Source organism: Orbicella faveolata, unplaced genomic scaffold, assembly GCF_042242905.1.
Source record: "Orbicella faveolata isolate gen_17 unplaced genomic scaffold, um_ofav_v1 contig_46, whole genome shotgun sequence".
In the NCBI taxonomy this organism is placed as follows: Eukaryota; Metazoa; Cnidaria; class Anthozoa; order Scleractinia; family Merulinidae; genus Orbicella; species Orbicella faveolata.
The window spans coordinates 3,326,537-3,351,777 of record NW_028301576.1 but is presented as its reverse complement, the minus strand read 5'-3'; the positions used below and the strand labels follow the sequence as shown (position 1 = coordinate 3,351,777).

General features: G+C 38.2%; 1 protein-coding gene across 2 annotated transcripts; it reads right to left on the bottom strand.

Moving 5' to 3' along the window:
• Window positions 1–1,910: 1,910 nt before the first annotated feature.
• Window positions 1,911–24,169, bottom strand: LOC110044011 (rho family-interacting cell polarization regulator 2-like). Of its 2 annotated transcripts, none has more exons than XM_089278142.1 (31): window positions 23,898–24,169; window positions 20,576–20,865; window positions 19,937–19,985; window positions 19,327–19,355; window positions 19,122–19,146; window positions 18,785–18,833; window positions 18,214–18,302; window positions 17,251–17,314; window positions 16,407–16,450; window positions 15,868–15,951; window positions 14,850–14,891; window positions 14,678–14,764; window positions 14,161–14,222; window positions 13,599–13,730; window positions 12,832–12,895; window positions 12,049–12,211; window positions 11,296–11,357; window positions 10,154–10,738; window positions 9,688–9,729; window positions 9,214–9,246; window positions 8,775–8,880; window positions 8,259–8,323; window positions 7,972–8,065; window positions 7,126–7,246; window positions 6,942–6,982; window positions 6,355–6,407; window positions 5,358–5,454; window positions 5,059–5,105; window positions 3,945–4,028; window positions 3,317–3,407; window positions 1,911–3,174 (listed from the first exon to the last, which is right to left on the bottom strand). In XM_089278142.1, the coding sequence occupies exons 2-31, from the start codon at window positions 20,812–20,814 to the stop codon at window positions 3,104–3,106; spliced, it is 2,814 nt and encodes a 937-aa protein (XP_089134268.1). In that variant the 5' UTR covers window positions 20,815–20,865; window positions 23,898–24,169; the 3' UTR covers window positions 1,911–3,103. The 2 variants fall into 2 exon arrangements, with proteins under 2 accessions (XP_089134268.1, XP_089134267.1); XM_089278141.1 differs by lacking the exon at window positions 23,898–24,169 and adding an exon at window positions 22,982–23,215.
• Between the last annotated feature and the right edge of the window lie 1,072 nt (window positions 24,170–25,241).

Here is a 25,241-nt window from a genome sequence, read left to right as displayed (position 1 = left end):
CACCATAACTATAAGAACGGAGCAACATGCATGCATACAAATAGAAAACCAAGCAGCTCTTTTTTCATGGTCAACATGATTAGCGGCATGGATCGCGGGCGCGTGCGCTCTACGATGACGACGACGAACGACCACGTCCATATAGGAGTGAACCAGTTCCTTCTTTAGTTGTACTTTGCAGAATAAAGCCAACAAAAAGTTTAAAATTCCGTGAGAATTTGTTGATATGGCGCCAGAGGGTACCTATATAGCGTGTTTTCAGCCGCGTTGGTCCGTGGCATGATATGAAGAACCATCGTTTGATTGTTTGCCTTTGGGTGATAACTTGACAAATACACAGCTGAGAGGGATTCTTTATTGCGAAGTTCAATCTTCTGTAGCGTGATACCACACTGTTCTCGGTATTTCTTATGTGTACGCTCAACCAAAAACATATTAGCGATACTGGCTCAAAATGTTATGCTAAAATATACAGCTGAAAAACGTACATGTACTATGTTTAAAACGGCTTACTTAAGTTTTCGTTTTGATTGTTGTGTATGTGTTTCCTAATTACTGTTTGCCCAAATCTTGAAGCAGTTTTCAATTGAGTGTCGTAAAACCAAAAGCAAAGTTATCACTCTGGCCAATCACAAAGGACAGACAATCCAATGAACCAATCACTGAAAACTCCAAGGAAACTCCTGTAGCAGAAGTAAAGCGCGAGGAACGTGGGCGAGCGACTCACGATTGATTTTGGTTTTAATAGGCCACGTTCGATATCATATTCTAACACGGCTCCGAGTCTTTCGGGTCGAAATTGTATATATTTTAAATTTCTTTTGTCTCTTAATTCTCAAAAGAGACTTGGATACAAAGAAAACGACGCCAAAAATAGAAGTTTGTCCTGAAAGCCTCGGAGCCATATTAGAATGTTGATATATCGAACGTGGCCTATTCTGCTTGGATGACAAATGGCGCGACTTTGTTCCGCCGTTTCGAGAGGCTGCACGATCGAGATGGCCAAGTCCACTCTAGCACCTCAAACACCTCAAGCAAACCTTCGATGGTCCAGTTCTCAAAGTTGCTCTTAGATATTGTTTTGCGACTATAATTACACTAGTTCCTCTGATTATGATCATATAGGTGAGGATATATTTCTCAAAACAACTACGTACTGTTGTTGATGACTGACGCTTGGACAACCTGAGCGGAAGTCGTCTTCAGAGCCAAGTAGAAAGTTTTTGTCAGACGATGGTGTTATAAACTGATTGCTCGGTTTAGCCGTGATGGTATCCCGGGTTAGGGGGTACTTCCTATAATAACCTATACGGGGAGGCCACGCCCCAAAGGGGTACCTTTTTGAGGCTTCACGTTATCAAAAGGTAGGAAAATCTGTCATTTAGGTATTTTAAAGGCGACGTTAATTGAAATATTGCGACGCACCTTATGGCTGTATCATTTCATTTATTAGGCACTACATGAAAATGACGAAAAGCCTTCTTTTTTTGGCGATTTATTCATATAACGGGCCAGTTATGAAAGTTATGTGAAAAGGGTATCTTTTTCAATTAAAGATGTACGAGAGGGATACCTCTTCTGTCAAACTGGTATAAAAAGGATAAGGGCTTGGACCTAGGGGAGGGGCCTCTCAGTATATAGAACTTTGTAGACTGCCCTCCCCCCTCCCCCCACGGAATGGTATTGGCTGTAAGACTTGTGTGATGTTGGTCAGTTGTAGTAGGTTTCCACCTGTACTGTTAGTCAAATAAAGCTGTTCTGTTTGACGTCCGTTGGTCGGTAGAGTTTACTCGTGAATAAGCCGAGCTCAGAACACAAATTTGTTGCACGACACGAATAAGACAACAAGACCAGAAAAAAACAATAAATAAATATACACATATTACTATCGCATATATCAGCCATGCAAGTTTTTATACAACTTGAAAAAGAATAAATTTTATTTCAATTCACTTCTGTCCCTTCCGGCGACCAAGCAACTCAACCTTAGTTAAGTCAACAAAATTTCCATTTATATTATAAACAATATTACTAGACAATATAAATTTAAATACTCTATATAAGGAAAGCTAACGCCATTCATATCCAACTCTCGCGACAAAGCAAAACGCGTTCAAGATTCTGTCAATTTTACTGTAATTTTAAACTCTTCTCTATTAACAAATATATTCTCATTCAAATTATAAACAAAAATCTCCAATGCCTTCTCCTGCCTCCTGTTAAGCTTCGTAACTATTTAACAATAAGACTACGAGCTGATAGTCAACAAGGCGCAGCCGAGATTACCATCAGCTCGTAGAAAACGGGGGTGGTCTAAATGTTTTAGTATAAATTAAGCGTGGTCTCATTGCATAAAAAAAACTGTCAAGTGGCACGTAGAAAAGAACTGTTTTACTGCGTTACATCAGGCAATTCAAACACAACGCGCGATATGCAGATGTGCATAGAAAAATCACGTGTACAAGACGTAAATCACGTCTACAACTGGTAGTATTTGCTGGTAATAAAGCAAAACAAATTCACGGATTAGGAACAGACAACGGTAAATTTATACTAAAAAGAATTTCATTTTTCACATTTGATCATCCAGACCAAAAGTTACATTTCTGTTGTGGAAGACCGACCGGGGGAGAGACGGGGAAGGAGGGGGGGGGGGAGAGGGGTTCGAGACATTCGACACATGCTACGCCTCTCCCCTGACATGTTGTTCGAGACGGAGTTACATCTAGTGATTCTCCACGGAGAAATCTTACGTAGACTGTAGCACTCTACAGATTGTAGGAAGAACATATGCCTATTGATAGTTCTAATGCCAGCAAAAGGTTCATATTAATTGACAAGTGCCATTCAAAATCAGCTGGTGAGTGGTCATGCACGGTTTGCACTGTAACCACGGTTACACAACTCTCCACGCCTGATCCTGCGATATAACAGCCTGTCAATATTAAGCAATTATTGATACATCTTTACTGCCGGAATAGTTTTTTGTTTTTGCTTCGTGTGCCAATTAAAATTCCTGGACGCATTCCACGCAAAGCGCTCGTTATTTCTTTCTCAGCACCACTAGCAGATGGCAGGACGTAAAGAAGCCAAGGCAAAAGGCTTAAAACATTAGGCCAGCTATTTCACTTGACGACATCGTAGATTTTCTCAACGCATCTTCGCCTTCCTCTCCTACAAAAAAAGGGAGACAGCTTGAGTTACCATTAGCTCTTTAATTGAAAAGTTACAACTTCGACGGAAGATCTGTCAAGTCAGGATGTGTTTCAGACGAGGAAAAAACAGTGATAAACAGAATATGTCTCATAAATCATACCTAGAGATGACAGTGCCTTTCGTGCTGCAAACTTGACTGACTGTACATCGCATCTGCTAAGGTACAACAGTTGGGGTACCGAGTCTTTTGCCTGTGAAATAACAATACCATGAGATGCAGCCAAACGGTCAGACACTGGAATAATGAATAAATCTCTGATTTTCTTGAAACGGCGATACCTTCTTCTCTCGTTCTTCTCTCTCAACGCCGTTTTAACCAAAGATGTGAGGGAGAGAATGTCAGTTTAGAAATGTCTACTTCATGACAGTTTGCACATTTTAACCACGAGTTTCAAGCCACCAACCAAACAAACCTTTGGATTGTGGTATTTCTCCGTTTACTTCTAAAAGGCAACACTGGGTTTTGTTGCTTGGACACCTTTCCACAACTGTCAAACGTATTAAAAGTTTGCTTTGTTTTGATTTGCGTGAGCTATTTATCATAATCGATTCAACATTCTCTGACCAGTAGAACCAAAAACGTTTCGCAGCCAATCCGGGAGCCGGCAGACACAATTGTTTTGCCGCACTTGATCAGTGCACACCGGTCACGTGTTTCTAACTCACGCTCTGCATGGTTACTTCGTCCAATATATTACGATTGTTGCGATTGGCTGGATTTTACGAACCTGAAGAACTGTCAGAGCTACGCATGCTCCCTCACGTAGTCTCTCCTCGGACTCCTCAAGGGATTCAATACTCAAACCAATGGCCTGTGAAATATAAATAAAACTAAATAAATATGTGTCGCAAACTTTGAAGAAAATTACGGTGATCAGCTCTCTTTTTCAGTATCTTTACGTGAGAGATTACAATTGAGCACATCAAACAAGCTTCAGAGCTCAATCACCATCTGCCTTACGATGAAATAACTTTCACCATGCATACATTGATGTTTTGTAACATTTTAACCTTTTTTCCAGTACCAAATTACATTTTCTAGGAAGTACGTGTATATAATCTCAGTATAGATGTCCCAATTAGTGAGGGACTTTATTTTGACATGATAATAACGTTCTAACGATCTACTTATCTTTGGTTGATCACGAGAAGACTGACACAGTATGCAAAAGCCCACAGTGTCTATGACAGCAACGGAGAGTTTTCCTTTTTTACTTTCGTTGAAAATACCGCAGGCAGTTGTTGACAAGTCGAGCAAGAGATTCCAAGATAAAGAAGCGTTACCCACCTAGCCTGCAGTGCAGGCACGAGTTATCGGTATTCGCTCGCGATCGAGTAAGTTCGCCGCCATGTTGTCTTGGAAAAATTGGGCGGGGAGGGGTTCCTTTTCGTCTTTCCCCAAGCCTCTTGCGAGTTTGAATCCAACATGGCACTCACTTTATCAAAATGCGCTCACTCGCCAAAATACGCCTGCGTTGCAGGCTATTAACCACCGGAATTGATATTGCGCTGTGTTCATGAAAATTGATGACTATTTACTTCTAATAAACTTTCACAACCGACCAACGTAAATGTTGCCATGTGAATTCTGGAATGGAATGCCAGTAATACTCCTGGCGCCTTCACTTAACAGAAATCGCGGCTAAATTCCACTGTGTTTCAACTTCATCGTCAAGGAAAACTCGAGAGGGGCGGGAAAGTTTATTACATTAAGGTCATGATGTCTAAGGAGTGCGGTAAGATTATCGTACACTGAGAACAGAGAACCAGATTTTCCACTCTACACAAAGAAACAAACTCGTAGAACGATACACATACGACAGCAAAACGTACGTAGCCCACCTTGTTTCTTAATTCAATGTTCTTTTTCAAATGTAGCAAATACGCCTCTGTTGGAAATGAAAGTACATATCATCAATGCTCATCAACATGTAACAACATGTAACAGATAAATCAACCGATACATTGATTACATGGGGTTGCGATAGCGTTACAAACAACGCTGGATGCAAGACGAACTCATTAATTTCAGCTTGTATTCTTTACGAAATTTAACAAGAAAAAACAAAACAAACAATCATAAATTCTCTTGAGGAAAGGAGGGTTCTGGGTGGAGAGAACTGCAGAAAAACCCTTCATACCTGCTGCCTGCGCCACAATGGAATCGCTATCGAGTAGAAGGCACAACACTGGACAAAAACAGGTCTTTGACAAAGGAATCTCCGTGTACTGTTTCAGCTGCGGACAACAAACTGTCATTATTATAAGGCGGTGTCTCAAAAGGACTGAAATCGATATTGACCGCGGTCTACACTTTCCCATCTAGACCAGCATCTAGACCGGTTACATTTTGCGGTGAAAAAGTTGCAAACTAAAATACAAAAAAAGTTACTATTTTCTAGTAATATTAGTTCAAGAAGATATTCACGTTATGGATGCGCCAAGAAGCCTGATGAGAAAAAAAAGGTAAAGAGGACGAGCAAACTTAGGTAGATTTAAGTTCAGCTCATCGCGGTTCCCAAGCAAAATGTCAACCTGTACAAACCAGTTACATTAAATAAATTAAATTTCTCTTGTTTGCCATATGATAAATATCTTATTAACCGAGCTTAGTAGGTCTGTATGGGAGAATCTTGATCTGCGTTCAGTCTTTACTCACGACCTCGGTCAAGATTCTCCCATACAGACCCCCCGCTCGGTTAACAAGAGCTAAGTACAAAACAACCTTAGTGACGGAAAGCTACGCGGCAAAACAGAATAACCGCAAACTGCCACATACTAGAAATGATTACTAAAAATAATTACACTCGTACTCTGACCCACAGACAAAGAGGCGTCACATCAGCCTATCAGCTACTTGTCTGAAATACAATTCACCTTTACTGTTTTCCATTTCTTTAGGAGTACAAATAACAAAGTAAAATGACTGACACTGGCTTCTTCAGGTTTCTTTTCAGAAGTGAATCGGTCCTGTATTTTGATAACTGGCTTCTTTGAAATTGTCGTGGCGTGACAACACAGACACACACACCAAAAAACATTGCTCGTAGACGAAAGAGTTTAAAAGAGGAAAGGCCTGTGCTATAGGAAAGCTGTAACGAGGGTAGAAAACTACAAAGAAACTGCTTCTTAGTTTACCTGCCCTACAACAGCATCCTTCTCAGTTGAACGAAGACGCTTACTGATCACGACTGTAAAAAGAAGATAAAACAACATGTCAGAAAGCATGCGAGCAGTACAACGATACTCTATACGGGTTAAACGGTTTGAAATGTTCGCCTAGCGAATGCACGCTACACTGACTCTAATCAAGAACGAACCCTGATGCAACAACCATTTGTATTTCAGTCCCAACCTGAACATTTAAGGGAAATTTACTATTTTCTCAGTAAGGGAAGCTGTTTCTCCTCAAGGCACTTAAAGAGTTTTCCATTCTCATTATCGAATCAGAAATGAGCACCGAAAACGGCGAAACGTCAGCTTGTTGTCATCAGCATACAATGTACGTCACGTTACAAACCAACAATAGTCAAAAACCGTGCCGAGTCAATATTCAAACACAACATCATGGCCTGCTGTGCCACGTGACAGACCACAAGCACTACTGACAAAAAGCGATCTAAGTATCCATTTTACGCATGCGCGTTTGCGGAATTTATGACTAGTATTTTAACTTCATCTTATTTATTTCCTGAAGTAACCAATGTTAACTCCGTCCCACTTACGTTCATAAGCGACTTCGTCGATATACTTGGACAAGTTGCGCCTGCAAAATATATATCGTAATTACTAGACATTTGCCTGTAGTATGAGCACTGTATATTTATGGTGATTGGAGTATTATGGCGAGTCTTGAGGCCTACAATGCGTTTAACATCACCTCTGAGGAATTAACATGTCGTTACTAACCTGCAACAATCCATGAAGTAATGTTCAAACTGGAACACAGTCACAATGTCTTCCTCTTCTGACTGAACGTCAGTTAAATTTGGATCCTGATGAATAACCCGCGTCACAATCACTGGAAAAACTACAAATAAATCCAGTTACACTCATCAACAAACAATCACTGCAGACAGAAAACTATCTAGAAATTTATACCATGATTTTACGACTGAAAACAAACTTTCATTGGCTGTTTGAGAACTGTTCTGACTTCGGATACCAGCGACGAGAGTAGCCGAGAAACAAAACTTGACAGCAGCGACAACATGACTTAGGCTACGGATCAAATCTTTTAATAAGAAAGCCATTTGTTGCCGTTGCTGAACATGGTTGTTGTTTAGCTACACGGAAGGTTTTTCTCAATCTCAAGGTACGCACAGCAAATAGTCTAAACGCTAAATGATGTATCCATAGCACTGAAAGATATCCAACTTCCAACTTAGAAGTCCAACACATCTGTGAGGTTACCACGAGGATATCATGATGGACTTAACCTGGAGGGAAGGACCTGGTTGGGCGTGGATTAGTGACTGCGGCAATCTTACTTAAGAAGTTTGGGGTTGTTCTACACATCAGAGGGAAAAAGACAACCTGACCATAAATGAAATCGGAAAGGCGGCACAAGACCGCTGTCGTTGGATGGAGACTGTTAAGGTCTCATGCATCCCACTGGGCAACGATGAGGAATGATGGAAATAATGTACATCGGAAAAAATTGACATAAAGTAATTATTGTGACACTGTCTTTTAATATAGCACAGCGTCTAACTGAGGGTCAGGAAGAGACACAAAGCTAACCCGGCTACATACCTGTATCGACCACTCTGTTGTAACTTTGCGTTATCTGTTCCTTGTAGGTGTCCTCAAATCCATTGACAAGTTGACCAGCTGTGGTGAATAATAACTGCAACAAAGAGCAAAGCGAAACTTTGGTAACATTGATAAAATGTTGAATCCTCATGGCACATCTTTGAACATTGTCTGTGGTGAGCTAGAATCAATCACTTATCTGAATGGTCACGCTTGGTCACGCTTCACAGAGAGGATTGTGTGATGATCCGTAAGGTAATAAGGAGCTAAGTCAATAACACACTTACCGAACCCTGGCATGTTTTCTCCCAAAGAGAACACAAAGGAGGACTTGATGACAAGCGAGGATTAACTACGAAGGAATCAAAGATCATTACGAACTTATCAATATCAGCTGTGCAGATAGCGCGAACAAACTTCTCAACTCTCTTTACAAGCAGAGTGCCCAAACAGGTCGGCGCCTATTAGCCCAAGCCTGCGTTGCAGCCGGACGTGTCACGAAATCACGAAAGGGGGTTTAGACTCTGCGACGCAGGCTAATTAGCGCCGGCTTTCGCAAAGTTTGTCAGATTTCCATGACAATCTGCCAGTGCCCAATTTATCCTAGTAGAGAAGTGAGGAGTGACTCCGGCCAGAAACCAAGACCCCCCATTCCCCATCAAACACCCTAACGATTCGGTCACTGTGTCTTTTAAATGTCTCTCAATAACGCAAGCAAGAATTCTCCAGAACATCGATTTAAATTAAAGATGCTTAATTAAGGCTGCAAATATCGTAGCTTTGGATCTCAATCAGAAACTCACTTTGCTGAAGCGTCAAGCCACCAACTGGATCGGTTGATAAAATGAATTTGATAAGCGTGTCCAGAACCTCTCTCTGCTGTCGCAATTTAGAAAGAGCTGAAATTTCCTGGGAGAAAGAAACGCAAACTTAGTTAGTAAGGTTAGTACACACCAAGGAAACGACAGAATAATGCGTGTTCAGTAACATTGAACATCGATAACGACAAATAATCACAACCCGCAAAATAGCAATGGAAAAAAAAAACGAAAAACGAGAATATATCGTTAGCAGTTATGAGAAATCCAGCAAAACAAAACAAAACAAAGCAAGAAAAAATGAGAGAGAAAAAAATAATGCTAAGTCGGAGGGAAAAGATTGGTTAAATGATTGAAACACCTCCATTAATTTTGCAACCAACCCTCAATTGAAGGTATTTAAGTACAAAACAAAAGCACAAACCTTGTTCTTCATCGGCCCAAATGATCCAAGATACTATGAGAAAATGGTAGTGAAATCAGTTTGATAAATTGAACTAAGGTCGAAAAGAATCTTCCAAGAAAAGACCATTACAATGTAATCGAACCAATTATCAGCAAGATGGTGACTGTTTTACCAATCAGAAACTTGAACCAGGTATGACGATGTCGCTAAAGTGACAGTTATCGCGCACTTATTTACAGGTTAGTTGTTTTTGCCACGAATTTCGGGGTTGATTTTGTTGATAATTTGACCTCTGTTCTATGATTCCATAATCTGATCAAACAAACCTTCAAGACATTCTCAGATACAACATCAGAATTTTATTTATACGCCGTTTATCCTGTGACTTGCACTGACTTGGAGGAATGGTAATTCCCATTCCATTTAAGTGATAGAGTCTCCAGATAAAAACTTTTAAACTTACTATTTAAAAAAAAAAACGACTCTACATACCCCAGATACCTCTTCACAAAACTGTAAATGACAAAGAAGGACCTGAAAAAGACAATTAAACCACTGAACGTGCTGCCTGAGTGAACAGAGCCTTTACCGTGAACATTCTCGTAAAAGTCTTTCTTTTAATTTCACAGGCGAAACAAGATGGGCGACTTAGGCTCCGTCCACGCTAAGCCGGATATTATAACTACTTCTAAGGGCGAAGTTGGTCCGTATTACAATCTAATGATTTTCGTCTCCACCATCAGTAGCCAATCCTCGTGTCATTGTGGCTCTTATGTCAAGAACTGTTGTACAAAATGAAACCATTATTGTTAAGTTCCACGTGATGTTTTAGAGCTTTGTCGTGTCACACTAACACCATCCAAAGCTCTTTTTCAAGTTTATCAAATTTAACAACACACTGTTACTTTATACACCTTGGTCGCATCACTGAAACAGGTTTGGAGTACATGCAACTTACCTTATCCAAAACTTTGTTCCCTACTGTAGCCTCTGAACCATACGAAGAGGAAAGATTGGGGCTTGTAGCCCGAGAAGATCGAGTCTTATAGCTGCTATGGTGTGGGCTTTCCTCTGACAATTCAGTTCCTCCTCCAATCCTTTTCCTTGGCGAGCTTGTGTTTGAGGGAAGACATTCATCTGATTTCTGAGCTGGCATCGCTAATGATGGCGATGAAAATATATCCGAAATACAACTCGGCGAGTCATCTATAGAGTTCGTATCAGCGTTCTCTCCATGTTTAAGTTCGTCGTTTTGAGAAACGCCCTCCACCATTTCATTTACTCCCTTCCCACTACTGGGGCCTGTGTAATTTGACATCATAAAGTCTACAAGGTAACTAGCATCAGCCGAACCCTCCCCTGCACAGTCTTTATTATAGTCATCAGTGCTGTTATAGCCTGTATCGTGACAACCGCTCCCCCCACTAGCGGTACTGCGAGGGGTGCTTTCGGCCTCATCCGCGGCATCCTGCTCTAAGAAATCAAAACTCTCAAGCGCGCTTTCCACGGACAGAGACATGGACGATCTTGACAAGGAACATTTCTGGCAATAAAAATAAAAATTACGTGTACTGAGTCAAAACACGCTGTCTTAATACAACTGATATCTAAGCAAAGTTTCTACTTTAGCCTGCCTACATGGCAGGATTTCGTGTGCGCCAGTGTTATGTTTCAGCGGCGGAGTAACTGAAGCACTCCTCCGCGTAATCCCGTCATTTACGCAGGTTTTGTAATGTAGTTACGCAGGTTTTGCAGTTACGCAGGTTTTGCCGACTGCCGCTCACATTGTAGCCATTTGGCATCTTGTTAAATCCCTTTAGCAATGTACGCGAAAATGGCGCTCGCAATTTGTCTCACAGTTTGTGTTTGATGTACCACAAGTTACCGGGCAAATGTGTCAGTGACAAAAGTCTTAACGGGCTATAGCGACAAACTAGGTTCTGGATGTTCCTCAATACTGTATATGACTTCAGGAAGAGTCGAAGCGAAGCATTACACGCGCTGACCGAATGCACAGCATAGGTTTGCAATCTATTGAAATTTCCATTGCACTATTAACTCATCAGTAAATCAGTAATGAATATTTTATACACAGTGTACCTTGACAAGCTCCTCAAGTTTCTCTAGAAGTGTAATGATACCCTCAAGCTCAGGAAATTGATCTACGAATGTAAAAGTCATTTAAGTGTTAATTTAAGACTTGTTGTACTAAAACCAAATCATATGCCTTGTGCCTAACACACAACAGTGTCAATAAATTAACTTTTAAGTATTTCAACTCCCTTAGGATGGGAAGAAAGTCTACTCTGGACCTGCACTCATTATACATAATTATATTCCTTGATGAACAATGGCAATCATATTAATCAATTAATCAATTAATAAAATAATAATACAGATAACAATAATTTTTTAATAACAATTTTATTTACAACTCATCAAATAGTTACAAAATAAAATATTGAAATCATACTACTACTACTACAGTACTACTACTACTACTACTACTAATAATAATAATTAATAATAACAATAATAATAATGATAATAACAATAATAATAATAATAATAACAATAACAATGTTAAGGCAACAACAGTTAATGATCTTCTTTCAGCTGTTTATCTTTTTCTGGTGAATAAAAAGATGACAAACAACTAACTACCATTGCGTGAACAAGCGCCCTTCTGGAAAAAAAAAATAAAAAACAAAAGAAACTCTAATTAAAACTAAACAAAGAGCACTCCAAATCTGTCGCTGTCAGGGGATTTGGTGTTGACATTATGTTATGTATATTGCTGCCTAGCAACTAAAGCATTGATAACGGCAGGCTCACTTTTAAGAATGAACAAACCTTTGTTAGTCTGCAAGGTGGGAATTAGATGCTGCAGCGCACTGTCCAGAGATGTCGCATGACGGAATTCCTGGGGTTCCTCTGGAATAATACCATTCATGTCTTCAGTAAGATCTGTGTCTACCATTTCTGAGGCATCTGTCAGATCTTCAATCACAACTTGCTGTAAAAAGCAATACTGTAATTAACGGGATTTTCTTAATTATTTTTTTCCTTTTTTCTTTCATCGAAGTTCAGAAAGTCTGCCAGACTTCATGACTACTTTTGATTCAGTCCAGCATGCAAAGAAAGTCTTGTCAGATAGCCCAGGGCTAATGGATTTTCTACAGTAGCTGGGCTAGTATTAGATCCTCTACTTTGCTTGCCTAACAAGGAAGTGGACTTTTTAGGGAAAATCTTTGAGGAAATTCAAATTATGTAAGATGCCATTGTAAATATTAACGTTATTTTAAATTACCTCATCGTGTCAGCGAGAAATATTTGGGAAACTAGCAAAGATGACTTTTGCACTAGTCATCATAAGATAGAGCTTGTCCAAAGTTCAAAGTTTCGTTGCTCCCTGATCAGCAACATCACCGTAACATACATATAATAGCAGGACATATCAACATAATAATTTTTCTGCATGATTTTAATATGCTTCCTTTACTTGTGCCTAGAAAAATCTGTTTCAGATCAAGACTATTCTGCTGAGATGACCTGGTCCTTTCTTCTCATCACCTGACTAAGTGAATTTGTTACATCACAGCTGCGAGAAATTAAAAATAGATCACAGACACCTACCTCATCTACATGTAAAGGGAGGCCGTCATCATTAACGATGTCGTTTTCCATCACCTCATTAGGGCTGATAAACAAAACAATAATAACCTAGGTTATTAATTAAAAGGTTTTCCTGTTTCTGCCCAAGTCCTCATATGTGTGGTCAGACTAAGTCCTTGGTACACTTCAGTAATGTAACAAATTTTACAACTTAAGTTTGAAAATAACACTGCTATCCTTTTAAAAACATGTTGCTATCCCCCTCCCTACCCAAGGCAATGTTGAGAATCAGGAGAAAGTGCAGGTAGTAGTTTTCAACATTGTGTGGGGGGGGGGGGGGGGGTGGGGGAGAGGTTGGTTATGAAGCTGTATTCACGTATGGCATGCGTGCAAAAGAGCCAAAAGTGCAAATTTGTCCCAAGACTTTTGTCCACGGTTGTAGCTCTTACTCAAGACATAACACACTAATTCTCTGTACAGTCCATTCATATTGAATCTTCTCTTGTATGTAAGGTTTGTTAGGCTTGAAAATTACTTTTGCCTTTAAGTTAACAGAACTTGGATTTAAATAATTATTAAATGCCAAAATATTCGGCCCAGCATGACTTCCAGTCAGAAATTCCCGCCATGTAAAACAATTAAAGTTGTTGTGGTTATTTTGCTCAGCTTCAAAGGTTATTCCACCATTACACTGGCTTTTCTATTTCTCAACTCTAACATTTCCACCACAAATTCTTATTTGAGGGAGGACACACATGAAAACAAGTGGCTTTACCATAGTAATTTACCTGTTTTTCTCTGTAGGGCTGCCAGCAGAGGACTCAGATGACGTTGTTGTAGCAGCCTGAATGAAAATAACTTCTGAAAATAGACTCTGTCTTTTCATGCGCAAGGTGTTCTCTTCCTTACCAGAAAGAGGCCTAAAAGCAGATAAATGAGTGCTCCTTTAAGATCAAATGCCAGAATCAAATCAAAAACACATAAGCTTATTAAATGCCACATATTTTTAAACATGCTCCAAATTGTACCTTGATCATTGGAAACTCAGCAACAGACTGAGTTTGAAACAGTATCTGAACCATATACTGTAAGAAGGACAGGGGTGCTTGTCGGAAATTTTGAAGAGGTACCGATTCTGAAACAACACATTATCTCCTGTAACATTTTGTTCAGCTCAATACTCCAAGAGGTACAGCACCTTTTGAGGCTGAATACCCTGAGAGGTACCAAACCAAGTTTTCAATCCCTAACAGGTACGACAAGCACCCCAGTCCGTTTTATATGGGAAACCCCCCCCCCCCCCCCCCACCCCAGTATCTGATGTGGTAAACTTAACATAAGTTCACCCACCTCCATTCCACAGTCATCTTAAGTTTCATTGAGCCTGTGCTATTTAAAGGTACAGAAACTACCTGAACACCAAAAAAGAAACAAAATAATGGTTGAAATGAGTGTATATACATTAACTGTTAATTAGTCATTAACTGATTAACCCCGTCTGTTATAGATTGAAGAATTAATCAATTTTTGGTGCTAAAGAGGGATTTGATTTAGGTCTCGGCACAGAGCAAACTGATGGGCTGTGAGACCGATTTCGCACACCAAACATGATCCTCTTTGAAGAAATTTTTTGTGTTAAAGAAGTTCGGTTCAAAAAGTGTAACCTGTCTTCTTGCTAAAAACCCTAACAAAAACCCCTGATTTAAATCTTAAGAACACTTGGTGATAAATCACGAAACAATTTGGCAAAAACAGCTTTAAATTTTAGTGGGCCGTACAATAGAATATGGCCCGCTAAATTGACCAATCACAGTGCGTGCGCTACTATCTGAGAGATATAATAAAGTTAGATATCATGACATAATACCTGTGGTCTGGCTTTTATGTAGTTTCTTGACCTCAAAAGAATGTTCCCAATTTGAACATTTGCTTGGATTTTTCTCATTTCAATTACCTGCATTCACGCATAAAAATCATTAGTAAATAAACCCATTGTCAAAACATACAGTACAAACGTGATTCTACAATTTAATACCTACCCTGATAGAAAAGTCATCAGTTATCGACGGCTTCAAGGTAAACTGTAGAAAGCAAAAATAAAAGTCATAATTATAATGTAAGATTTGGAAATTCAAGAAATTCCACTAGTTTCCCTAAATGAGCCTTGATGCAGCCAACTGTTTTTGCCCAATATTACATTCAAACTTTGTTAAGTCACCAGCAGGTTATCAGCGATCCATATTGGTTTTTTCTCCAGGTCCTCAGCTGGGCAAGTATGCCATATGACATACTGTACTTGCTCTGGCAATATTTTACTTACCCATTCAATAGGGAAGAATTGCAATTGAACAAAATATACTGTAAATAGAAAGTTTACTTTTTTAGTATTTTCACATGACCAGTCTCGCAGAACATGTCCATAGTTGTGGCAGTTGATGTCGTGGATTTGGCAAACACAGAAAATCCAGGTACAAATGAAAACCAAGGCCTCTTTGACTGCCATGAGGATTAGTCAGAAAGGAACGCTTTTGCTCTTCCTGCTCGTATTTGGATTGTTTTTCCGAAGTGTTAACATTACTAAATGCCACATCCTGATCAAAAATGCTGATGCAATCGTGCTACATGTTTCCGTGGATGCAGACGCAGTGCAGAGCATCAGTGGTTGAAATGAAAATTGGAAAATACCACATTATCAAAGACGGCGGGAAAAATGATGATTTTTATCGCAAAAGAAAGCTGCAAATCTTTCTCGGTTTTCTTAAAGTTGCAAACATATAACCAGTGGTTAGAATGCAGGGAACCCATAAGAAAATTTAAGAAATGTTTTATTTTTTGGTAAAGTCAAACTAAACTCGTCCAGCAGACAACTTTTTGTGTTGTTTTGGTCATCCATACAATTTTTTAGTTGTCTCACACAACTGGACGACCGCGAATATGGATCTGGGAGTTGTAAGGGACCTCCAGACTGGAGCACATGAAGAAGATTGCATACCAGTATGACTTTCAAATTTTAATCCTCTTTCACTACTAGTCAGAGTACATGCATATTATACTTACCTCACTGTCTGTCCACTTTTGTCCATCTCTTTCTACCTTGCATCTTGCTTTCCATTTGAAATTACTTCCATGTTTAATGTGTATCTGAGAATGCAATGAAAGTAAAAAACCTTACACAAATGCATGATGAAAAAGCTTTAACAAGACAAGGACAATCTAACTTTTTAATTATTATTCAACTCAACACCAAGAAGTAAACATTAAATTTTTGTCACAAATAAGTCAAACAGCATTTGTCAAGGACATGAAGTTAGCTTCTAAAATTATTTTGAAGAGTAGATTCCTTGCTAAGATTTAATTTGTAACTCATTCCGTATTTTTAGCTTGCCCAACAGGCTTGCCAAAGCACTATGACGTTCTTCAAGACTATCTCAAATTAATTAAACTAAGATTGTTTTTCCACAATTAATAGTTCCTATTTTATTCTTTTTGTCATTCTTCAGGATTTTTTGGCACAACAGGAACATCAATAGTTGTATTGTTAAGAGACAATTCTTTTGAATTAGCCGATTAAATAAGTGACACTAGAAAATACTTACATCATAAACATCACCACTGCAGAGTCTTCCAAAGGCTAAAAGAGCTGAGAAAAAGTAAACAAGAAAGGACAACACTGTTACAGGGCTTGAAAAAAAAACTGAATTTCAGTTTACCTTTGGGACAAGTAGCACTCAAATTTTGTTGCCCTGGGCAAATCTTAGTTTGCTCTTTTAATAATTTAGTTGGCAGATGACTTGCTCAAAAGGAAAACCTACTTGTCTGGGACAATGGCATGGCACGTTTTTTTGAGCTCTGCTGTTAGCCATCAAAAACACGTTGGAGTTGACCATCACTTTTATGAACCTCACCAAAACCATGATGGAAATTACCACCTGAATTGGTTATTTTTTCATAAACAGGGAAATACATGTACCTGGCCTCGTTGTATTAATATTGTTTTGATTCACTGTAGCAAAGTTTGGAAAAATAGCTTAGAAAATCCTTGTTGGAGATTCTATAGTGTTATGTAAAACTATATATAATATATCCTACCTTAAAAAACACACTTCATGTCCAGAGTGCAGGATGCAGGCAATTTAACTTGTTAGAAATGATGTCAGTGAGCATATTCTCCAACATAGAATACACATAATATGGGAATGTACCTATTGTTTTGATGTCGCTCCAAATACGGAAAATTATTAATAGAGAGTTGTAACAGAAATGTTTGCCAATTGGTTAAAGTTAAGGAGAATAAATAAACAAAATGCACTTTGCTTAAAAAACGTCAATAAAAATTTTATTTTCTACCTTGAGATAAAGATCAGATGGTATACAATGTACATTCTTTGATGTAACAAGTATAAAATAATTTATAAAAGCATATATCAACAGGATACTCACCATTTAACTGAAACCTAAAAACTCCCAGTTTAGATTCAAGCTCTTCCTCAATAGCACACATTTTCTGAAAAAAAAGGTCACCTGAAACTCAGCCAAGTAACAGATACTAATAAAATTTGTCCCAGAAAAATCACCCGCCAACATCTGTAAAAATTATCTACTCCTTCTTTGTTATAAAATTTCAAATAATTGTCAACAGTGAATAAAACAAAGAGAAAATTGAACCCTCTAAAGCAAATATTAACAATTATTAGTTAAATAGTGAAATCTTAATTTTTCACTACCTGTAAGTCAACATAATAGAAAATACAAATATTTATTAACAATTTTTGGACACATGGAAGGCTCAGGGTGTATCTGTAGTTTTATGGGTTCAATAGCCATAACTTCCCAACAACTGTCATTGAAAAGTTATCAAAAGTACACTAACAGGTAATATCCAGGAAAAGCTCTGTTCATTGCATGCTAATGATGCAGCTAAAAAGAACTATATTGTAAACATTCTAATTTAAAGCTACAGTAATGGCCATTTGTATTTCATTACTGCCCAAACAAAATAATGGGGAATTTGCAGAGGGTAACACAATATATTATTATGTAACATAGTAAATGATTTGAACCCAGGAGTATCAGTGGTTTGTATAGTGTGATCATCTGGGTGAGGGTAGTTCTAAAAAGTCAACTGTTGTTGGTGACTGACATTTCGACAACCTGAGCGGTTCTGTTCATTTCATGGCTCAACTGACCAATAACATTCAATGGACCAGACTTATAACATCATCAACTGACAAACACCATTCACTTGACTCTGAAGATGACTTCCGCTCAGGTTGTCGAAACATCAGTCACCAACAACAGTTCTTTTCAGAACTACCCTCACCCGGACGATCACACTATACAAATCATTAGAGATGTGTTGTAAAATTTTTAATAGTAAACCTTGAGTTCATGACAACAACATACCTCTGTACAAGCATTGATACTGGTTCGACACTTGTCTTGGCCTCCTTTAGATCCTTGAAATGTCAATGCATTGAGCAGGTTACGTGAGCCTGTGAAGCACAGTAAAAGTACACTATAAAAGGTAATAAATGGAAGACACTTGTCTAAGATGCACAGGCACAGGCTCAACTTTGGGAGAACTCAAAATAAAAAAACAAACTGATCCATACACCAAAGTAGTTTACTTTTCTCCCAAACCCAGTGTCAGATATCTGGTACATACCTCACTGATGAATTCAAAGTCCATGCAGCAATAATGAATATTTGCCTTGATTGATATAATTACTATCAAATCCTACAAATTCACTGTGTGCTTGAAGCTTGATAGCAGCCTCTCCATTATTCTTGTCATCTTAAAATTTGCACACCATCAATCTGCTTTTGTTTCAATTTGTTTATTCATACTTTTAATTATTCCAGTTGTTTCTGTTACTTTAAATAATTCAACTATATTTTGATGATGTCTTGTTATCAAGAAATAAGCTTCCAAAAGATAACTACTGTCTACTTATAAAAAAATAATGCACTGTACCTTCTCGCATCTTTTCCTCATAAAGGTAAAGTTGAAAAATTTCATCAATCTGCAAAAATTAAAATAACTGATAATTGCAAACAATCCTGAGAGAGTCAATAACAGCCATGTTGAATGTGCAATTAAAATAAGGTGCTTAAAAATCTTCCATTTATTAATGTCATCCAACCTGGAGTGATAATGTCCCATAAAAGCTGAATAACTATTGCTCGGTATACATTTATTTTGTACAGGTAATAACCGAACAATAATGAAAAAGCGAAAAACCAACTGACAAAATGATTCAGTTTAGAACAAATAACTAAAAGATAGTGAAGTCTAGTTTGTTCTCACAAACCTGCAGTAACCTGGACTCTATCAACCTAAATTGCAAAAAAAGGCAAAAAAATTAATTTCAAATAAACATCAAAACTCATATTAGATGGTCATATACTAATAATTGTCTAAAGGTCATCAAAGTATTATTAAGGGCTGTAATGCTTCTTGCCTTTAAGTGAAAACGGAGGACGAAAAATGTTAAGAATGAAACTATTCTAACTTACTTTATCCTTTGCTCAACAATTCTCTTTCTCTGAAAAAAACATGCCATACATTTAGTTAGATTCCAAAGTGCATAAATAAATGAAATTCTCTTTCCGATGCTAATTTTACCATCAATAACTTATCAGTGAATTAATGGCATTTCTTAAAACATTTCTCAAAAGAACCTCTCCCTGGCACACTTGAGTAGTAATTCTTGGCTCAAAAAAATAATATTCGTATACACATACAGGTCAAATGCTACTGCCACAGTGGCAGTAGCATTTGTATTTTGGTGAATAAAAATGAAATTGACTGCACTTTCACTTTCTGCTGCAGAATTGAAAGTAGAATAGAAATGCCAAACAAAAAAACAAGACAATAGTCTATTTAATTACCTAGTCAAGTTGGTGATTTCAATAACAAGTTATCACTGGTATAAAAAATCTAAAGATATTGCTATCGATATATATTTTTTCTTGTTCTGAGATTTATAACATTATCTAGCTGAAGAAAATAATTATCTTCAAGTTGCGATATGTTATCATTTAATTTTTGTTGCCAGCACATACAGTTCAAACCAGTATCCCGGGGAGCTAAATAAATTGTAACTAAAAGCATTTTGATAAATACCTTGGGTTCTACACTATTCAAAGCATCTTCAAGATATCTGCCATATTCACTGAAAAAAATTCAAATGCATTTACCACATGGTTGTACAAACATTAAGTTCTCTTTACAGAATGGTGCACAATTTTATTTCATTGTCTGCAACACTACATCTAACAATGTGTAGAACAAGACAATTTAGCCAGGTCAAACTTGCCACTGTAACAATTACAATCATGTCATGTCACCAGAAGGATAAAAAGACTAAAGTTTGAACACAACCTGGGTGGTATATTAGAGTTGCACATATCTTTGATTTCTAATGCACAAGAGTGACAACAGATAAATGTACAGTATCTCTACTCCCCTGGTTGGGATGCTAGTCCATTGCAGGTAATAACATGATTTTGATCAGGTTGCCAGGATAAACCACCACTAGCAAGAGGCACTAAAGTTCCTCAACCAAGAACAAGACACAGTGATCCTGCCCAGGACTTGAACCGACAAGCTAACCTCAAGGCCACCACAACCCCCATCACTGTCATCATCATCTATCATCTAAACGCAAATTGCTACATAGAGCATGACAACAGCCCCCACACTGAGAAACCTTCTGTTGTTTGTTTATATCATTATTTTTTTCAAAATTATTTATTTTTTTACCTAAGAGCTGACTGAAGTTTACCAAACAGGCTCGTTGTATGATCAATCCTTGGATACTTCAATGCTGGTTTGGCCCCAAAAATTCCAGAGTGTTTGCGTCGTATCTGTGAATGTTTCCTCTCCAGCTCAGCAGGGCTTTGATGTGCTGTTAAGGGTCTGATGCGAGATGCCCCAGCAGCACCCACTGATTGGGACCTTAACGGTGTGCTATCAATATGGTGCCCACGTTCCATTCTCATAGAGCGAGAGTTTCTGTTTGATACTGCTTTGTGATTTGCACTCTCCTTTCCCTAAAGACAACAACAACAACAAAAATATTAAGGACTGATAGGAAAACTCTTAAAAGATTGTAAAACCCTGGCTTTCGAGATCAAGAAGAATATGGCTCAAGTGTTTTTTCCCTCAAGCAGACGATATAAAAATTCAAAGGAATCTCAGTCTTTTCTTTTCACTCTCTCATCTTCCTTCAAGTACTCTTCTACCTTTTTCTTCATTTTTTAATTTTTTTCATCACTAGAGTGATTATTAAGCCTTTTAGAGTCAAAGAGAAAAAAAATCAAAAATCAAAGTGTGTAGCTCACAGGTATTAAAGGGTTTTAAAGCATGTTTCCTAATCCTATAACATTTTTCATGGTTTAAAAGACAGTCACAGATAAAGTATCTACAATCTAAACTGACCCCCACAAACTTTCATACCTTAACTTCCTTAACCTCTGAAAAGGGGTTTTTAGGTTAATAATTGCTGTTCTGACTGAGTGAATGTTATATGAATCCCATGTCATTTCAGGAAGGGATAAATTCAAAATATAATGCAAACCATTTGATAAGGCTAGTAAAGCTAGTTGGTAATATACAGTGGAATCCGGGTTTTTATGAACCTCCAAGAGAAACAAAAATTCTGGTTCAAGGTGTCAGGAGGTTCAAAAAGCGGAGGTTAAATAAATTAGACTTCCACCATAGTTGTTTGGATTGACACAATGCATACTGCAGGAATAACGGCATTTTAGATTGTTCCTCAATTGACAACCAATCTTGTTATGATGATAATTATGAGTCAGTATGATTGGTTAAGTAAGTTTAGCAAAAACTTAATTCAGGTCTAAAACAATGTGTTGCTCAAAAACTTCTTCATCCCAGCTTTATCAGGCATGTATACAAAATCACTGGGAGCTATCACAGCATTTCTTTTTGACAAGACAATGGCAATCATACACATTCTTGAATTAATATACCACTATGGCTAAAAACAATATTGTATCTACACTACGTTGAAGGTATGGGGTCTCCATGGTTACAGCATACGATGGACCGTTCTATAGTTAATGTGAGCTAGCGTATTTACTGATATCTTATTTGCTGTAAAAATAACTACTACCCTTTAAATTGGGACATTTCAAAGACACTATTGCACCAAAAAGGCCCATCGGGACCATAATGACGTCAATATAATACTTTATGTAAATACATCATACAAAGGAATTTAAGAAGTTTACAATGCATATACACCATAACAATGAGAGTTAAAAATATCGGACCAAAACAAGTATTTTTACAATATTTGAGTGTGTGCACCCTATTTTACTGTTCCAAATCTTTGATCTATGTTAATGCATTGTTTTTTTGGCTCCTACTAAGTACAAACCATTTGCTGGATGATGTAAGGTTTAAACAGATTATACAGACCCATGCTGTTAAATTTCAATTCAATTTGAACACACACCTTCATTGCAAGTTCAAGACGAAGCTTATATTGAAAGCTTGACATTTCTGGGCTATTATAAATACGAGACGATCGTAAACATGTTATACCAGGACTTAAAAACAATACAAAATACATTCCAAGTTGCCTTTGAGTTAAATCACCACTGGAATCGATAGGGAACCTTTTGAAAAATAAATTTTCTTGTACTGTACACAATTGTCCCTACAGAATTAAGATGACACTCCATGTATATAGGAGGTCACAACCACGGCAATTTCGAGCTTAACCACCGCCAAGTCACTTTACATCTGAATAAAAAAGCCACAAATAAGATTTAATTTTGAAAAGGATGAAACAGCTTCAGTGAAAAACAACTTAGCACCAATCCAACAAAACAATATAAACGTGTTTATTGATGATTTTTCGTGTGGTTCATACACGCCATTAAAAATATATCGAATTTCCTTCCCGCTGTTCATAGTTGCTACAAAAATCGCGTAGTTTTCCCGAGAATAATGAACTGAAAAAAGTAAAAGGGGGAAGGATATACCCCTGGATCACCACTGAATGTTCTGAACAAAAATTAAAGCTATAAAATTCGAAAACCGAGACGTCATTTCACAAGAAACTGTATCTGATTACTCGAAGTACACCGTGCGAAGCATGAGTCGCCTTATTTTCCTTCATTTAGAGAAAACACTCACCATTTCTACAGTTTTATCGTCCTTCATTCATCGGGAGAGTTTCCTAAATGCTTAGACAACCAAACTGCACAGATTTTCCGGAAACACGACTTGGGTCAACTACATCTTTTCTATTTACCTTTGAGCGGCTTCAGCGAACATGGCGGCAAGTCACGTGGTAAGCTATCTTCAAATAAGGTAATAATGCTAAAATCCAATTTTAAACAAAACAATTCCATGTTATTAAATCAACACAAGCCAGCTCACATAACATTTTTGACTCCCAGAGGCACGCAAACTAAGCTAGGGCTGTTTCCTATTTCCTCCTGAACGATGATGTAAGCAAAAAAAGATGCTTGAAAAAGCCGGTCAGTTAGACACTTCGTTTCAGCTAGGGGTCTTTGTTGAGGGCCGGCTTAACATACAGTGTGGAAGAAACACGAGCCCGGGAACACGAGCAATCAGAACTTTCCCAAAAACCAGGTACTACAAAACCTTCTTTATATGTAAACCGCTCGACTCCTGATTATTTTAAAATAGTTATTTCTTCAAACGAATTTTCGACTTCTTTTCATGGTGGTCATCTCAAGCGTGACTCATCCACTCAACAGGAAGTTTATTGAAAACTCTGATGAGCGAGTTATTTATGACGACAACTAAGTGCTTCTTGTGGTTAACCCACTTCAGCCATCAAAGTCATCATTACCCTGTTCAGTGACTCGAAGAATCACCCACAACATTGTGTTGTCATTAATAGCACAGCAATTAACCAGTTACATAGCACGTACGTAGTAAACTAAATGCCGCAGAATTTCACAGAGGCTTGGGAAAGGTGATCATTACATAACATACGTCACAAAGTCTATTTGTATATGATGTCACGATCGTATATAACAGTTCGAGATATAGCAAAGGAAATCAATAAATAAATACTTACTTCGACTCTTCTGTGTCTACTTGTGTATCCGTGGTGTTTTGGGGCCGTTTTAAACCGCACGGACTGACACTAGTATAATAAGTAACACACTCAGACACAGAAGAATCGAACTCAACAGGGGGCTCCGTCCACACTGCACCCGAAGAAATTTGAAAACGCCGGCTTTAGCTGGCTTTGCGTTTTAGGCCCCATCGTCCACACTGCACCAGAGAAAACGCATCAAACGTTTTCCGTCCTCACTACGCCGAGAAATTCGAACAACAATCATCACCCGTCATTTTGGATTTGTGTTTCAGAAAAACTCCTGCAGGGAAATCACATGATTCTCGCGATGTTATCAGTTTCCAAAACTCCGTTTTCAAAATTGAGTGTTTTCCGTCAATACTGAAACACAAAGCCGATGTTTTCAAATTCCTCTGGTTTGAAGAGCGTTTTCGAAAAGCTCCGTTTTCGTGACGGATTAGTGCCGACGGTCGGCGTAACCTTAGAAAGAAAGTACGTTTTCAAATTTCTCCGGCGTAATTTGGATGGGGCTTAAGTCTTTTTACTAAATTCCATTTCCATATTTCGAACTCTTACATACGATCGCTACATTCCCATGCATACTCTTAGGTTATATTTACGTTGCTTTTTCGCGCCGGACCCCCTGACCAGCTGAACGCCTGTAAGAGGTTTAAAAGAATCGAAAAGAAGAATATTTCGACGATACTCCAACACATAACATGAAAGGTCGCACTTCACTCCCCCTTTCTTGGAGAGGAAGAGGTCTGGCTTATGGACTCAGATCAATTTGGTGGTCGTGTTTAAAAATTAAAAAACTAGCTAAAAGACTATCTAGAAGGTATTTACAAAGAAGAGAACTATTGATTACAGAAATAATCCGTGGGTACTCCCATAAAAATTGGGTGGGGGTGTGCGGCCTGCTTCGCAAAAAAACCCTTACCCTAATTATGACCAAAATCTGCGATTTTCCCTGCCCTATTTATGACCTGACCAGAAATTCGATACCCTATTTATGACAGTTGTAGCTGGCACAGTTGCTCTAAACACAATTTACTGAAGGTCTTTTGTTGGTGGTCTTATCGATAATGATCGTTATAATGATGAAACAGTAGCTTCTTCTAAAAAACATAATTCATTCATCTTAGGAATTAAGGTAGGGTAGCAGGTTCATTCGGTCTCTAGCCTACCTGTACACCTCTCCTCTGGATTTCCATTGCTTCACAAGTAAAAGGAAATAGTCACCCACTCCTTTCTGAGGCAGCCTATTCGGTCTCGTGACTCGTGTGACTGAGGTATCTGAAGCGAGCTTGTGTGTGTTGTGTCAGGACATTTTCTCGTAGT